The sequence below is a fragment of the Pipistrellus hanaki genome (assembly GCF_964339955.1).
Source record: "Pipistrellus hanaki genome assembly, chromosome: 10".
NCBI lineage: Eukaryota > Metazoa > Chordata > Mammalia > Chiroptera > Vespertilionidae > Pipistrellus > Pipistrellus hanaki.
In genome coordinates this window covers 14,370,675-14,387,857 of record NC_140512.1, presented here as the reverse complement: position 1 = coordinate 14,387,857, position 17,183 = coordinate 14,370,675, and the positions used below count along the sequence as shown (strand labels likewise).

The 17,183-nt window shown below is 44.5% G+C and overlaps 1 protein-coding gene across 4 annotated transcripts in view; it reads right to left on the bottom strand.

Annotated features, from left to right (window-relative positions):
* AMPH (amphiphysin) overlaps nt 1–14,994 on the bottom strand; it is a 117,050-nt gene extending 102,056 nt beyond the window's left edge. Inside the window, exon 1 of one of the 4 annotated variants that reach the window (XM_084896416.1) lies at nt 14,818–14,994. In XM_084896416.1, coding sequence (XP_084752542.1) covers nt 14,818–14,886 — 69 coding nt within the window. In that variant the 5' untranslated portion in view covers nt 14,887–14,994. The remainder of the gene's footprint in view (nt 1–14,817) is intronic. The other 3 variants (XM_084896415.1, XM_084896418.1, XM_084896417.1) reach the window with 3 other exon arrangements.
* Nucleotides 14,995–17,183: the final 2,189 nt, after the last annotated feature.

Here is a 17,183-nt window from a genome sequence, read left to right as displayed (position 1 = left end):
GTTTTCAGTTCCTCTGGGAAACCCCATACTTTTAATCACGGCACTGCCCTGACTCTTCCAAATGGCACCGATTCCCATGACAGCCACTGTGCAGTGAGCAAGGTGTCCAAAAAGGCTCAGTACGTAAATGCTGATGGAAGAATGACTTAAAAATGACACATTCAAAAAAGGTCCTGGATCCTACCAACCGAACCTTTTCAATTTCACTACTAATTTCTGAAGTTCCCAAATAATTATAGAAGCTGCCCCCAACACCAAAGAATCTAGCCAGCATTTAAAGTCACTTCATTCCCCCTTTTTTTTAAAAAAAAAGAATTTTTATTTAAAATTTTATCTTTCAATTATAGTTTACATTCAATATTACCTTGTATTAGTTTCAAGTGTACAACATAGTGGTCAAACAATCCTATACTTTACTAAGTGGTCTCCCTGATATTTCAAGTACCCACGTGGCACCTTACACAGTTATTGGCTATATTCCCTAGGTTGTACTTTACAACCCATACTTATTTTGTAACTACCATCTTGTTCTTTTTTTAAAAATATATTTTATTGATTTTTTTACAGAGAGGAAGAGAGAGGGATAGAAAGTTAGAAACATCGATCAGCTGCCTCCTGCACACCTCCTACTGGGGATGGGCCCATAACCAAGGTACATGCCCTTGACCGAAATTGAACCTGGGACCTTTCAGTCCACAGGCCGACGCTCTATCCACTGAGCCAAACCGGTTTTGGCATCTTGTAGTTCTTAATATCTTTACCTCTTTCACGCAGCCCCTTAACCCCCATAGATGCAGCTATCAGTCTGGTCTCTGCATCTACGAGTTTGTTTGCATGTTGATTTTGTTCTTTAGATTCCACATTTGGGAAATTATACATATATATATATATATATATATATATATATATATATATATATATATAAAATCTGTCTGACATATTTCATTTAGCATAATACCTCTAGGTTCATCCATATTTTTACAAATGGTAAGATTCCATAATTTTTTATGGCCAAGTAACATTCCACTGTATATAAGTACCACCACTTTTTTAAACCACTCATCTACTGATAAGACCTCAGGTTGCTTCTATATCTTGGCTATTGTAAATAATATTGCAATGAATACAGGAGTGGATAGATTTTTTTTGAATTAGTGTCTTGGATTTCTTCCTATGTATACCCAGAAGTGAAATCACTGGGTCATAAGGCAGTTTCATTTTTAACTTTTTGAGGAAGCTCCACATAGGAGCTGTACAATCTGCATTCCCACCCACAGTGCATGAGTGTTCCCTTTTCTCCACATCCTCACTAATACTTGTTTATTGATTTATTGATGATAGTCATTTTGACAGGTGTGACTTCATTTTCTTAATTATAAACTCCACTGTAATGAAATTTCCAAAGCAGACAACCCAAAAAACTACAATAGTTACATGTTCGTTGGGTTATATATTAATGATGCATTCCAATTTTTGAAGGCAGAGTATTTTTAAGCAGTATTTCAAGCTAGCATTAAAGAGGCTATAGTAGTCAAACGCAGCAGTATGAGATGGCCCTTTAGGGCCTCCAGTGAAGCAAGAACTAGCTGGATAGAGAGAAACCAAGAGGTTCTGTGTCTATCTTTGGAAAATGGTCTAGTGTCTCCTAAGTCATCTATTTCCATGACTGCACAATAAAATGAAAGTGCGGGGTGCGACAAGGAGGAACTTGCACCATTTTCCTGGTAATGGACTTTATTTTAATTGCATATATCACGAAAGGATCTAAGACTTGTAACATCTAAGCTTTTGTGAAACTAATTTCTAATGTTACAAACATTAAATCTATTTAAAACTCTATTTGTAAAGCATTTTGAAAATTACTTAAAAGATAGAACTTTCTTTTATCTTCTGCTTTGGTGCAAAAACTGATATAAATCAAGCAATTTTTGTTGCTACTCATAAAATCAGTGTGCACAGCTCCTGCGTTGGCTTGCATAAGACATAGCTGTAAAGGTGTGCAGGACTGTGGGAGTCTGAGCATGTATCCATGGCCTAGGCATCCTAGATGCGACCTCAAGGTCACACCAGCTGTTCTTATTCTTTGCCACTTTATAATCGCTGCACCTTAATGTTCTCATCTGTAAAAGTCAGTGTAAAGCTCTCTATCTCCCAATATTGTTGTGAAAATCCTATCTAATAAAAGAGTAATATGCAAATTAACCATCACTCCATCACAAAGATGGTGGCACCCATAGTGGCCCAGGCACTGGACCCTGGTGGTGGTGCCCTGGCGATGACCCCCAGCGTCCTGCACACCCCGGCCCATAGAGGGAGGGAGGGCAGGCTGGTGGGCCTCTGCCCAGATGCTAACTGTGCACAGGGCGCTGCCATCTTTGCAGGTGGGCTAAAAGGACCTCCCCCCTCTTCCCCCATGTATGAATTTCATGTACTGGGCCTCGAGTTAAATTATAAATTTCCTTTCTTGCCTCCTTCTTTCACCTTTTCTTTACCGAGTAGCTCCTTGTCTTCCTAATTCTTTACTCTGAGCTCTGTTGAGGCTTTTTCCATTCTGTAGCAACTGCTATAACTATTATCCTGATCAGTTCCCCCAATGTCCCCAGATAAAAGAGAGAGAGAGAGAGAGAGAGAGAGAGAGAGAGAGAGAGAGAGAGAGAGAGAGAGAAAGGGAGGGAGGGAGGGAGGGAGGGAGGGAGGGAGGGAGGGAAGGAGGCTGATAGTTTTATCTCTGTTATGTATCTCCCCTACCCCCCTATACACTGATGCCACTCATTGTCACTTCCAACACCAACTATCAATACTGACATCAAACCGAAGGCCCAGAGATGAGGACCACATCCAAATAAGTCAAGGTGAAGGCCTGGTCGCTAGATGCTGTGACCAGCTGATTAAAGTGTTCTGCTTGCCTCCCTCTTATGCAAAATAAAAATGCTTCAGCAGCAAATCCTCTTAATCCACTTGCCCACCTGCATCGACAATCAAAATCCTGCCAGGACCATTTTCTCTCAGTCTTCCCAGCTCCCCTTGGCAAGCCTGCATTAGGAACGTTCCTGCGGGAAAGCAGGTGACGAGAAAGGTTAAGTGTGTTTTCTCAGCAACATAATGGGCGGCTTGAATGAGTATTTTCTTTTTGTTACTGTATTAACTGTGCCGTATTCAGTCAATAGTAAATAATCATGAAGCCAAGAGAATTATTTCAAGCAAAAGCCAAGCTTTGGTCAAAGACCCATCACCGGCTCTTGGCACCAACCCCGTTCGCTTGGAAGGTAAGATGTCTAGTAAGAAGAGGCTAATCATCAAATTACAAGGCTGAGGGAGAGGCAGGCTGCTGAAATCAGCCCTCTGCTTTCAGACCTGATTCTTAAACAGGAACGAGTCCAGGGCCAGTGAACAGTATCACAGTCCGCACAGGCAGGAATAAGGGGCAGCACGCATGAGGGCTAAGGCATAGGGCCTTGGATGAGCAAGGACTCTCTTCTTCCACAGAGATGGTCCTGTATTTCTGTTCACTTAGTGCCAGAAATAGGGCCCCTCGAAGCCAACTTGAGAAACATCTGCTAGGCTCCCTCCTCCCTCCTGATGCTTGATGAGATCCAGAAACCCTCCTGCCCAGACTCAGCAGCAGCAGCCATTGACTCAGAACATGTCTAGGCGTTTTGTCAGAAATAATCTGGCACGTGGAGACTGCCCGAGGCCATCCCTAGAGTTCCAGGAGCCTGGGCAGAGGAATGTGCTTCCAAGCAATGGTCCCTCCCTATCACAGCCATGAAAACCACTTCCTAGAAGTGCCTAAAACCAAAAAATAAATAAAGAAATAAAATAAAGCAACAAAAAAAAAGATGGCATAGGGCATTTTTTTTTCCATATGGTCGGCAAACTCATTAGTCAACAGAGCCAAATATCATCAGTACAACAATTGAAATTTCTTTTGAGAGCCAAATTTTTTTAACTTAATCTTCTCCTAACGCCATTTCTTCAAAATAGACTCGCCTAGGCCATGGTATTTTGTGGAAGAGCCACTATGAAGGGGCCAAAGAGCGGCATGTGGCTCGCAAGCCACAGTTTACCAACCATGGCACTAACTGAAATAAGTCAGTCACAGGAGAGCAAAATACTTCATAATTTTGTTGTCTGGGGCACCTCTTTAGCAAACTTGCATGTAACCAGAAGAAATATATGTTATGTACCAGGTTTTCCCAGTTTAAACAAGACACTTAGATGTATGAAATATGTACTTAGATCCCTTTTGCTACCTATTCTAAAGGAAAATTGAAAACATATAAATATAGCACTAAGTTGCCTCATTGGAAAATACAAGAAAAGTAGCCCTTTTTAAAGTACCATGACCAGCTCTAAACAGTCCCTGACAGCATCATCAGTGCCTACCACTGGCACAAGACACAATGGGGATAGATGGGCCATTCACATCACAACACAAGTGAAAATACCACCCAAGGTCAAACCTCAAGGCCATCCATTGATATATTTGGCTGCTGAGGTGGCTGCCTTTCAACTAATTAGAATGAAAAGATCTTACATGCTAACCCAGGAGGTCTTAACTAAAGGGATCAATCTTTTCAACTGACAGAAACTGAATAATTTCTAAGTTATCAAGCACCTGCTCATTATCCTGTGTTCTGTACTGAGAGTATTTTTCCACCGTGTCTGAGTCATCTTTGCATCCTCCATAAAACACTCTCTACTTTCACAGTATGCATCTGCAGACAGTAGGTGCAAAATAATGATCAAATGATTGTATGTTTTTACGTTGAACTATATGAAGTTTATGATATTTGACCATTTTTGATTCACAAAAAAATGGCATTTTCAAACGGTTCAAACTAAACCTTGGTACAGAAGTTTAGCTACAGGAATAAAAGCCAAAAAATCACAGAAGCTTTTACAGAGATAGAATTCTCTTTGCTGTCATACAACTGTTCTAATGTAGGTAGCCCAGGAGGTGACAGTGGTTCTGTAGTGTGAAGGACCCAGGCTACTTATATCTCATTTCCCTGTCACATCAGATAGCAAGTTCCTATGATTCTGTGCAAAAAGTACAAAGATAAAAATCATTCATTCATCAAAGGATATGAGTCCTATGGGGATACACAACTTAGTTTGCAACACCAAACTTATCATTTGAAGATAGAGGCTTTCTAAACTCTCACAATTGTTGATAGGAATGCAAATTTGGTACACTGCTTTAGAAAACTTTTTGGCACTATCTCTTGACACTAAATAATGCCTAACCCAATGAATCAGTAATTCCACTTCCAGGTATTAGTCTCAGTTTGCAGCTCAGCCTCTCCCTGGCACCTCCAAGCCCAGCATGAGTGGTAACCATCTGCCAATCACTTTGTAGCTCATTGGTGGGTGGCCCCAAGCAGGGCACATGAAGCAGCTGTCCTTGGCCTTCACCTCCCAGGAGGCTCCAGAACCACTGCACCCAGTAAATAGCTTCAGACGACAGCCACACATTACCCAACCACCTTTATGAGCAACATGCAAGTAACAGACTCATTGGGCACCAGAGTCCTGCTGAAGTGCGCTCTGCTCTGTGAGATGGGGCCCTGCACAGCACCTCCTCTCTTACAGTCTCCAATGGTCCTCACACCTGATGGCCTGGGGCCCATCCCTCCCATTAACGTGCCAACAGCAGTCAAGGCTCAACTACAGGAGGGTGCGCACAGCCCACATGGGAGGATGAGAATGCGGAAGGGGTACCTGGAGCTTCCTGCTGAGATGACCAAGGGGGCTGTGTCACTGGGCCCCACAGGATACCCACTGCCTAAGGTCACCCCACCAAAACTAGGAGACATAGTGATCTACCTAATATAGGGGTGTCGAACTCAATCAGAGAAGGGGCCAAAATCTAAAATCCAGCCTAAATCGCGGGCCGAATGGTTTACTGAACAGTCATAAACTGACAATGTCATAAACTGACAGTGGAGTGCAGTGATGACAGCGCGGTGCGGGCCACATTGCAAGGCCTGGCGGGCTGGATTTGGCCCGCGGGCCTTGTGTTTGACACATGTGACCTAATACATAGAAGCAAACACAGGGAAAAAGCCAAAACGAGGAGATAAAGAAACATATCCCAAATGAAAGACAAATAACTTAACAAAATGGAGACAAGCAACCTACCATACACAGAATTCAAAACATTGGTTATAAGAATGCTCAGCGAATTTAGGGAAATAATAGATTAACTCAATGGGAATATCACCAAAAAGATAGGAAACATAAACATGGAGATAAAAATTTTAAAAAGGATCAGCCAGCCAGCTGGTGTTGCTCAGTGGTTGAGCATCAACCTATGAACCAGGAGGTCAAGGTTCCATTCCAGGTCAGAGCATAGGACATGCCCTGAGTTGGGGCTTGGTCCCCAGTGGGGGATATTCAATGATCCTCTCATCATTGATGTTTCTATCTCTCTCCTCTCTCTTCCTCTCTGAAATCATATTGCTAATCTATGCAACACCTTAGTCTAGTCATCGGCAAACTCATCAGTCAACAGAACCAAATATCATCAGTACAATGATTGAAATTTTTTTTGAGAGCAAAATTTTTTAAACTTGAACTTCTTCTAACACCACTTCTTCAAAATAGACTTGCCCTGATATTTTCTGGAAGAGCCACAATCAAGGGGCCAGAGAGCCGCATGTGGCTCGCAAGCTGCAGTTTGCAGACCATGGCCCTAGGAGCTGTATCGGTAAAGACATTGCTACAACATATGTCTGATATTTTGCTGCCTATGTAGTCTTCAAAGATTTTTTTATGGTTTCCTGTCTTACATTTATGTCCTTTAGCCATTTTGAGTTTGATTTTATGTGTAGTGTAAGTTGGTGATCTAGTTTCATTTTTTTGCATATATCTGACCAAATTTCCTAGCACCATTTATTAAAGAGACTGTCTTGACTCCATTGTATGCTCTTGCCTCATTTGTCAAATATTAACTGAGCATAATGGCTAGGGTCGATTTCTGGGTTCTCTGTTCTGTTCCATTGGTCTATATGTCTGCTCTTGTGCCAGTACCAGGCAGCTTTGAGAACCATGGCTTTGTAATACATTTTGATATCTAGTATTGTGATTCCTCCAACTTTGTTCTTCTTTCTCAGGTTTGCTGAGGCTATTCAGGGTCTTATTTTATTCCATATGAATTTTTGGTGAGTTTGTTCTAGGTCTTTGAAATATGCTGTTGGAATTTTAATGGGGATTGCATTGAAACTGTAGATTGCTATAGGTAATATGGACATTTTAATGATGTTGATTCTACCAATCCATGAACATGGTATGCTCTTCCATTTGTTTACTAATAAGTCTTCCTTTTCAATGTCCTGTAGTTATCCAAGTACAGGTCTTTTACCTCCTTAGTTAAGTTTATTCCTAAGTATCTAAATTTTTTTTGGTGCAATGGTCAATGGGATTGTGTGTGTTTTATTTATTTACTTTTAGTCTTTCTTTCTGTAAGTTCATTATTGGTGTATAAAAAGGCCATAGATTTCTGGGTGTTAATTTTGTATCCTGCTACATTGCCAAATTCATTTATTAAATCTAGTCATTTTTTTTTTTTATGGAGTCTTTGGGGTTTTCAATGTACAGTATCATGTCATCTGCAAATAAGGATGTTTTACTTCTTTTCCAATTTGAATGCCTTTTATTTCTTCTTCTTATCAGATTATGGGTATTTTTGAGTATTCCATAAGAACACTGCTTTTCACCTTCTTCTCTTTCCTGCACTGCAGATAAATGTCTAAACACTGGGTGGTAGAAAGCTTACTCTTCATATTACCACCCTGACGTGGATCTAGCAACTCATGGACCTAGCAACTCACAGCCACCACAAATCTCAACAAAGCCCCCATTCCGAAAGCAGTGTGCTTTACAAACTTCATTAAGCTTTTGAATTACCAGAGGGGCATACTAAAAATGCATATTTCCAAGTACTTACTTAAGAAATTCTGGTAAATATGTAACTAGGCCCAGGAATCTGCATTTTAACTCACCCGCTCCCCAAATAGTCCTAATTACAGTTTAAGGAAACACTTCCCTGGAGTCATACAATCTCTAGATTCATTCTCTATGCTTGACAAGAGCAACTAAGGCCCCACATATGTCTCAGGAGAGCCCTCTCCATTGTTTCGAAATGTTGGCGGGCCCCCTGCTCACAGCATTTCCTAGAGAGGTGGGAAGAAAACTCTGGACACATCTTCCTAGAGACTCAGAGAAGACCCCACTAGACAGAGAGCAGGCAGGAAGTTGACAGTGTGCTACAGAAGTGTGTGGGTTAAAGAGGCAGGATTTCTTGTACAAATGTCTCAAATATTGAGGAATTATAGGGCATATAAAAGGTGCCACTTTGTTCTGGGCTGTGCTACCACAACATGGAAGATTCTTCTAGAACTGTCTATGTTATTCAACTGTTAGCAACCATTAGCCAGTAGAAGAGGCTGTGCTGCAGAAGAGTCCTTGTCAAATGTAAGGTTCTTTCTAAGCCACAAATCACTAACCAGATTATTCCTACATTCAAGACCAACTGCCTGCAAGATAATCAAGTTCATGCCCACAACATAATTAAGTCAAGTTGATGCCAGCTGTTACTATGTGTGTGTGTGTGTGTTCTCTCTCTCTCCCTCTCTCTCATTAAAGGTTGGGAATCCAAGCAAAATTAAATCTTTTACAGACAAACTAATCTTTCTAGATGTGTGACATTTAAGAATTTTATAAGGGCTTTCATTTTTATTTTTAATTTCTGATGGCTTAAGATAAGAGATCCTACAAATCCATGAAAGCAGACTGGGTTGGAGTTCTCTGTGGTTGTGCAAAAGGATCTTTGTATAACCAACAATTCAGAGAGCAAGTCAGCTCTAAACCAGTGTCCTGCCGCCATGTCAAGGGGAAACTTTACCCAGAACTTTTCATTATGATTTTTCATTAATAACTATGTAGCTACTATGTCCAAAGTTTTGTAACTCTTACTGGTCTCTATGCTCAATATCCATGTTGGCTGCTTATTACAAGTACCTAGCAAGTGCCTTTCACACATTAAATTCTTAATAAATGGCTCGAATGAATTGATTCTACCAGATTGACTTCACACTGGAATACACAACTATTAGAGTATGCACATTTAGCATCCTTTATTCAAGAAGCATTAGATGCCATAACAAAACTGCATCTATGCATGGGCCCATGTGTATTTTATTAAATCATTATAAGCACTTTAAGGTTCTTTCCACTTCTGAAATAAACTTTCAACTAAATACCTATATGAGAATAAGATGGAAATGACCAAAATGGTGGTTTGCTGATTTTTTTACATCTGTTCTAAGTAGCTTCAGGGTAATCAAATGTGATATATGATTATATCATAGCAACTATTTCAAAACTAAGATCTCATCCATAGCTTTATCCAACATCATTCCTAATAAGAAATTCGCATTCAGGAAGTACATCCACTTAAATACTACACTTAAATTTGTATTTTGAATTAATAAGAATGAAGTTTAAGGACCTCTACATTAAAAGTTGGCCCATGATGTATTCTCAGGAAATAATGATTACTATCACTTTAATTTTGCATAATACTATGTATATAGTCTTATAACAGTCTTTCATTGGTAAATTCTTTGAACTCTATGATGATGGCACTTTCATTATGCAAATGTCAGCTATTATTGAGAATATCTGGAAGATTATATCCACAACACAAGAAATCTTTACATCTGTTATCCCCTTCACAGAACTCCACAGCCCACTTATTTCCTCTGGAGTTCTACTCAGATGCCCCCTAGTGTAAATGGCTAGGAAAAAAACAAAAACAAAACAAAACAAACAAACAAACAAACAAACAAAAAACCCAAACAGTAAAATAGAAATCCCCAACTTTAAAAAGTCAGAACAACATATTTTTTAAAACATCCTTTCCCTCCTATACTCACCACCTCCAAAGTACCTCACATTATTTTTTGAAAGTGCCATCATCATAGAGTTCAAAGAATTTACCAATGGAAGACTGTTATAAGACTATATACATAGTATTATGCAAAATTAAAGTGATAGTCATCACTATTTCCTGAAACTTAATCACACACACACACAAACATGTACACACGTACACACATCCTTGGATGGACAAAATGGTTCAAAAGAAAGCCAACTTACATAGAAAAGGATGCCAGAGTTCCTTCAGGATAATGGTTTTCAAATTGCAGGCTTGAAATCAATCTAGTATACCCACATGAGCATTTTCTTAAAAATGGAATAGAGTGGAGTGGAACGGAATGAATAACTCTAGGTACGATGTTTGATAAAATCCTAACTTTAGGATCCTGACAGCATAAGAAATCTTGGGGAGGGGAAGCTGTGGGCATATGTGCAAGTATGGAGACAACAGATCACTAATGAAGAGCTGAGAAGACTGGAGAACCAGCATGCTGGGGTGTGGCAATTGAGAATAACCCTAATCTAATATAACTATAATAAAAATGAGTGTACCTTTGAAACAATAATTCTTCTAGAAATTTACTTAAGGAGATGCTTAAGGTGTATGCATACATTTCCCCTACTCATGTTCTCACTGATTTGTACGTATTTATAAAGAGGAATGGTGGAAACAGAATGTCCAAAATATAAGGGATTCAATAAAATCTATACATTCCAATACTATTCAGTCATCTAAGATGTTGATTGAGCCCAGCCAGTGTCACTCATTAGTTGAGCATCGACCTATGAGCCAGAAGGTCACAGTTCAACTGCTAGGCAGGGCACATGCCTGGGTTGCAAGCTCAGTCCTCAGCAGGGGATTCTCATCATTAAAGTTTCTATCTTTTTCTCCTCCCTTTTTCTCTGAAATAAATAAAAGTGTATTTTAAAAAATAAAATGTTGATTGAAAATATACATGTATTAAAGAATGTTCATGATTATTAAATGAAATAAACAGCTTACAAAACCATATATAGTATTCCCTCCTAATTCATGGAGGATACATTCCAAGACACCCAGTGGAGGCCTGAAATCGAGGACAGTTCTGAACCCTATATATACTGGGCTTTTTTTCTATATATACCTACCAATGATAAATTTTAATTTAAAAATCAGGCACAGCCAAAACCGGTTTGGCTCAGTGGATAGAGCATCAGCCTTTGGATTAAAAGGTTCCAGGTTCGATTCCAGAAAAGGGCATGTACCTTGGTTGCAGATACATCCCCAGTAGGGGGTGTGCAAGAGGCAGCTGATTGATGATTTTCTCTCATAGATGTTTCTAACTCTCTATCCCTCTCTCTTCCTCTCTGTAAAAAAAATCAATAAAATGTATTTTTTTAAATAAAATAAAATAAAAATTAGGCACAGAATGAGATTAATAACAAAAACTAATACTAAAACAATTATAACAATACTAGAAGCCAGATGCATGAAGATTCATGCAAGAATGGGCCTTCCTTTGCTGGCACCACCTTTGCTCTGGCTGGAGCCGCCTTTCCACCTTCCCACACTGCCCAGAAGCCCAGAGCAGCTGGGGTGGTGTGGGATGCATGTCACCCCCCCACCCCCTGCTGCTTGGCACCTGTATATGCAAATTAACCCACCATCTTTGTTGGGTTAATTTGCATACTCACTTCTGATTGGTTGGTGGGTGCGAAGATATGGTCAATTAGCACGTTGCTCTTTTATTAGGTAGGTTCTGTAATGAAAGTCATGTGAATCTAATCTCTCTCAAAATATCTGATGTACTACTAGAGGCCCAGATTCATGCATGGGTGGGGTCCCTCTGTGCCCTCTCACAATTGGGGACTCCTCGGGCGATGTCAAACTGCTGGGTTTCAGCCTGATCCTCGCCTGTGGCCAAAGTGGCAGGCAGCTGAGGAGGAGCCAGCTCCACTTCTGCTTATCCTGACCCGTTGACTGGCCTTACAGTCGTTCATCATAACAGTCACTTAGATTTTAGATAGATAGATAGATAGATAGATACTCACTTTCTCTTCTTGTGATGATGAAGTGAGGTGGATGATGTTGGCATTGTGACATAGTGTTAGGGCTACTACTGACTTTCAGACAATAGAGGTTCCTTGAACACAAGCACTGTGATACCGTGTACACAGCTAGAGACACCAGACCAAGGGATGGTTCACATCACGAGCAAGACGGAGAAGAAAGATAAGATTTTATCACAATACCCACCATAACGTCTGAGATAAAACTTATGGATTATTTCTGGAATTTTTCCATTTTTAATATTTTCAGAGTGTGGTTGACCATGGGTACCATAACTGAAAACATACACAGCAAAACTGAGAGTAAGGGGGAACTACTGTAGTAGAAGTCTACACTTTGGTTGTATAAATATACACATGGGAAAAGATCTACTAGGATGCACATCAAATGATAGTGAAATCCCTGGGTGGTAGAATTATGAATGGCCTAATTTGTTGCAGGGTTGTTGTTGTTTTGTTTTGTTTTTGCCTATATGTATATTTCATTCTGTCTCCAGTGAACTTTTATGGATTTTTCAATAGAAAAAAAATATGTATTTCAAATTCATTAAAAGCCTCTCAGAGTAGTTGCACTCGTGCACTTGAAACTAAAATCATGCAAGCTGTTAGGGAGAGCACAGATAATGAGAAAGCCCAGGGAGTGGACTCTCTTTTCAGAACCTTTGGTTGTAAAAACAAGGAGAACGGGTTTTAAGACCATATGTGGCAGACAGTTATTATGATGGAGTAATGTCTGTGCGCGAAGAAGAGGAGGAGACAAAAATGCAAAAAGAAGGAACCACCGGGGTGATGTCTAGTGAAACCTGCACCACACTGTGCTTTCCCTTCTCCAGTAGCTTCCTTTGGCTGGGCTTGGCTGGGCTCCCTTCCGTGGCTTCCCACATGCCCCTTCCCCTCACGTTGAAGAGGCAGGGGAAGGGCACAAGACTTACCCAAAGGCAGACCCTATATTCCCAGCCTCTTGGTGTCTTAGCCCCCAAAGGAGGTGCCACGGGCACTTTTCATCAGCAACTTCTGCCAATGAAGAAGCCCTGTGCAAGGCTCCCTACCCCCACGCCCACGGAACACTCCCGGCCACAACGGCAATCACGATACACAGGTAACCTTCCTAACGAAGAAGCGAGTTTTCAACAATTCATAGGGGCTCTGTAAAGACACGTAACGTTTTCTTTTCATTTATTTTGGGCATATTGACAGCTGGTGACCTAGATTAAGAAATAACATGTGAAAAGCAGGCTGTATCACTAAATTCCTTCACAGATGGGAAGTGGATTCAATGAAAAGCTTCAGACCAAAGATTCAAGTTAGGTACTCGGAGGGACAGGGGAAATACCCACAAGTGGGAAAATGCAGTGTGAAAAAAATAAATAAAATGACAAAACCTGGCTCAGGTCCCAGTTGATCCTGGCTACTTCTGGGACAAGAAACTGGGGACTAGAAGGGGGCAGGCACCTTGCTAACTCAAGAGCTGAAGGAGCAGCGGGAGAGGACCGCGGCTAGTGCAGGCTGAGCTGGGCTAGATATTAAAAGAAATGCAATCCTCTTACTGCACTGAGAGTGTGCATGTGCGCAGGGAGGGGCTAGAGGCAGCCACCCAGTCTCACTCAGCCCACAGACAGGCCAAGGGACCAGCGCCCCATTCCGCCCAGCTTCTAGGTCAGCAGGAAGTGGGGGGCAGCCCAGCCTGTCACAGAGCAGGGCAGTACATCTGACTTTCCGTAAAACAGCAAAGTGCTAGACACCCAGCGTCCCGGGGATGGAGCATCCTGCCACAGTGGGACTGACCGAAACCATGAAGTTCATTTTCAAGTACATCGCTCCAGCTGCCATAGGAGCGTCCTTTGCTCGGGACACGGACGAGGACCTCAGGGCCCCGAAGGTCTTCGTTATAAGAAGTGTCTGGGCAGCCAGGCCAGCCTGTGCCCGATCCCATCAGTCCCTCTCCCGCCGCTCAGGGCTGTGCAGAACGATCCTGGGATCCATGTGTGCACATCCCTGGGTGAGAAAAACAAACCATCCAACGTGGCCACGCGACTGAGGGTCTCGGGAACCAACCCGTGCAATACAGGTTTCTTAACAAAACGTCCTTCTTTGCACAAAAATGTGCAAAGAAGAACTGTTAGGCTCAGGTCACATGTACTTCTGACCTTCCAGAGAAGGTCACTGGCCTCAGAAGGGAGAGTGTGCACGCATGCAGGTATGCGCTGAACTCCAGGGCTCACTCCCCGGCCAGTCCTACGGATCCACACAGATTTGGGGGTGTCTGCTGGGCTAACGGGTTCGTTTCTGCCTGCCGCGCTCAGTGACCAGTGAATCCCCCAGAGAAAGGACAGCTGTCTGCTGCAACCTCCCGCCAGAGCCTGCGGGCGCATCCCTAGCGGTGGCTCCGGGGCGCGGGGCGCGGGCTCCGGAGGCGGATGCGCTCAGCCCGGGGTGGCGGCGACCTTCGCACCGGCTCTGGCCGCGCGGCCGCCGCCGGGAGAGCGGGCGGCGCTGCCGGCCCAGCCGCGCGGGGGGCGCGGGAACGGGAGGCTCCGCAGACCCCGCGCCCGGGGCCCGGGGACCGGGTCGAGCTCCCCTGGCGCAGCGCCTCCCGCCCGCAGCGCCCGGAGCGCCCGCAGCGCCCGCAGCGCCCGCAGCGCCCGCAGCGCCCGGATCCGCCAGGGCGCCTCGCCGCAGTCCCCGCGGGCGGCGCAGCGCAGGGCGTCCCCGCGTCCCCGCGCCCCCGGCGGCCCTGCCCCGCCGCCGCCGGGCCTCCTCCCTCCGCTTCCCGGCCGCCGCGGCCCCGCCGCCCGCACCGCCCGCACCGCCGCCGGGTCTGACCTTCTCCTGCGCGCGGTTGATTCGCTTCTGCACGTTCTTGGCGAAGATGCCCGTCTTGATGTCGGCCATGGCTGCCTGCGGGTCCCCGGGCTTCGAGCAGCTGGCGCGGGGCGGCTGCGGCGGTGATGGGGAGGAGGGGGGGAGGCCGGAGGAGGAGGAGGAGGTGGAGGAGGAGGAGGAGGAGGAGGAGGAGGAGGAGGAGGAGGAGGAGGAGGAGGAGGAGGAGGAGGAGGAGGAGGAGGAGGAGGAGGAGGGTGAGGAGCAGCGCGAGAGCTGGAGGAGCGGGAGGGGAGGTGCGGGAGCGGCGGCGGGAGCTCCCGGAGCGATCAGGGAGCGGCGCGGCGGCGGGGACCCGGCTTAAAGCGACAGAGCCAGGACTGGAGGCTACGCCAGGCAGGGTGTGGAGAGGACACGGAGGAAGGGGTCTGATAGTCAAAATTACCAGATAGCGCCCACAGGGATGGAGGAAGGGGCAGGAAGAGAAAGGGGATGAAGCCAGCGACAGCCCCACAGCCTGCAGGCAGCTCAGGGATTGCTTTAAGGCGGAGTTTGGGGGGGCGGTGGGAAGGGGTCCAATTCTCTCCAGGTTGGGGGGGTGGGGGGAAGAAAGGTAAAGGCAGGGGGAGTGGGATCCAGCAGGATTGGAGCTGCTCTGCAGTGCAGGGGGCAGGGCTGGTCTCCTAGGAGTACCCGCTGGGCCTCTCTGGCCAGTGCACCCTCACCTTCCCTGTTTGAGAAGAAGGAATGGACCTGGCCTTCCAGGGAGGCACTGCTCAGGGGAGCTGCTGGGAAACCTGGCCGTGCAGGGGTCAGAGCGGCAGGAGAGAGGCAGGTAGAGGGGACTGAGAGGAGGGCCGATATTGGCACTCATTTATTTATTTTTTATTTTTTTAAATATTTTTTATTGATTTTTTACAGAGAGGAAGAGAGAGGGATAGAGAGTTAGAAACATCGATGAGAGAGAATCATCCATCAGCTGCCTCCTGCACACCCCTCACTGGGGATGTGCCCGCAACCAAGGTACATGCCCTTGCCCAGATCCAACCTGACGCTCTATCCACTGAGCCAAACCGGTTTCGGCATTCATTTAAACCTTAAGACAAGACGTGGGGCCTGGGTGAGCAGGTTCCATGCTGAGAAGGTGCTGTGCCTCGGTGATCTCTGTAACCCCTGCCCTGAGCAGAGACCCTGACAGAGGCACTCACTCCCCGGTGCGTGCTGCGTGCAAGGCAAGAGTCCGTCCCGGGCCTTTTAGTGTCAACCTAGGCCTCCAACCTGTTGCTTCTTGCAAACCTTCTAGAAACCTAAAAGAGATGTACCATCCTCTGCTCTATGCTTAGCAGAAATAGGAATGATGGGGATAAACTTGCCCTCCACCAACCTACAGCTCTTGAGGGCTCTGATTGTCAAACTAGTCATGCCTGCAGGCGTGGCTCCGTGGGTGACATCACCTATGAATGGGGGAGGAGGGCGGGAGGGCAGTCACAGTTCGGTTTGTGGTCAGAGCACATGCCCAGATGGTATTCCCCAATGGGGGTTGTGTAGGAGGTAGCCGATCAATGATTCCCTCTCATCATTGATGTTTCTCTCTCTCCCTCTCCCTTCCTCTCTGAAATCAATATATATATATATATATATATATATATATATATATATATATATATATATATATATATATATATTTTTTTTTTTTTTTTTTTTTTTTTTTTAAACAGTCAAGCCGCCAGGACCGGTTTGGCTCAGTGGATAGAGCGTCGGCCTGCAGACTGAAAGGTCCCAGGTTCGATTCCGGTCAAGGGCATGTACCTTGGTTGCGGGCACATCCCCAGTGGGGGGTGTGCAAGAGGCGGCTGGTCGATCGACGTTTCTAACTCTCTGTCCCTCTCAATTCCTCTCTGTGTAAAATCAATAAAATATATTAAAAAACAAACAAAAAAAAAAACAGTCAAGCCATTCATATTCTGTTCTCTCTGAGAGTATAAGGAGAGCAAGGAAGGTTTCCTAGCAAATAGGTTAGGGTGCATCAGCCCCCTGGGAGTCCCTGTGAGCACCTGCACCCCTGGAACAGACTGTTACATCGGTAGCCCCCTATGAACTGCCCCTCGGGAGTCACACCTTGTACAGTCCTCCGCTCTGATGCTAGCATGGCACTGTGACTGGCTTGACCCATAAGATCTGGTGGAATTACGCTGTGCCTGTTCCAGGCCTAAGGCTAAGAAGGCAAGCAGGATTTGCACTCTGAAGAGCCCTGCACCTCTATGTAGACATTCAGCGTCCCGGCTATAAAGAGGCACTTGGGAAGGAAGAGGCCCTGAGGTTACTTGGACAGAGAACATGGCCCACGTGTCTCTGCGTCCCAGCTGAGC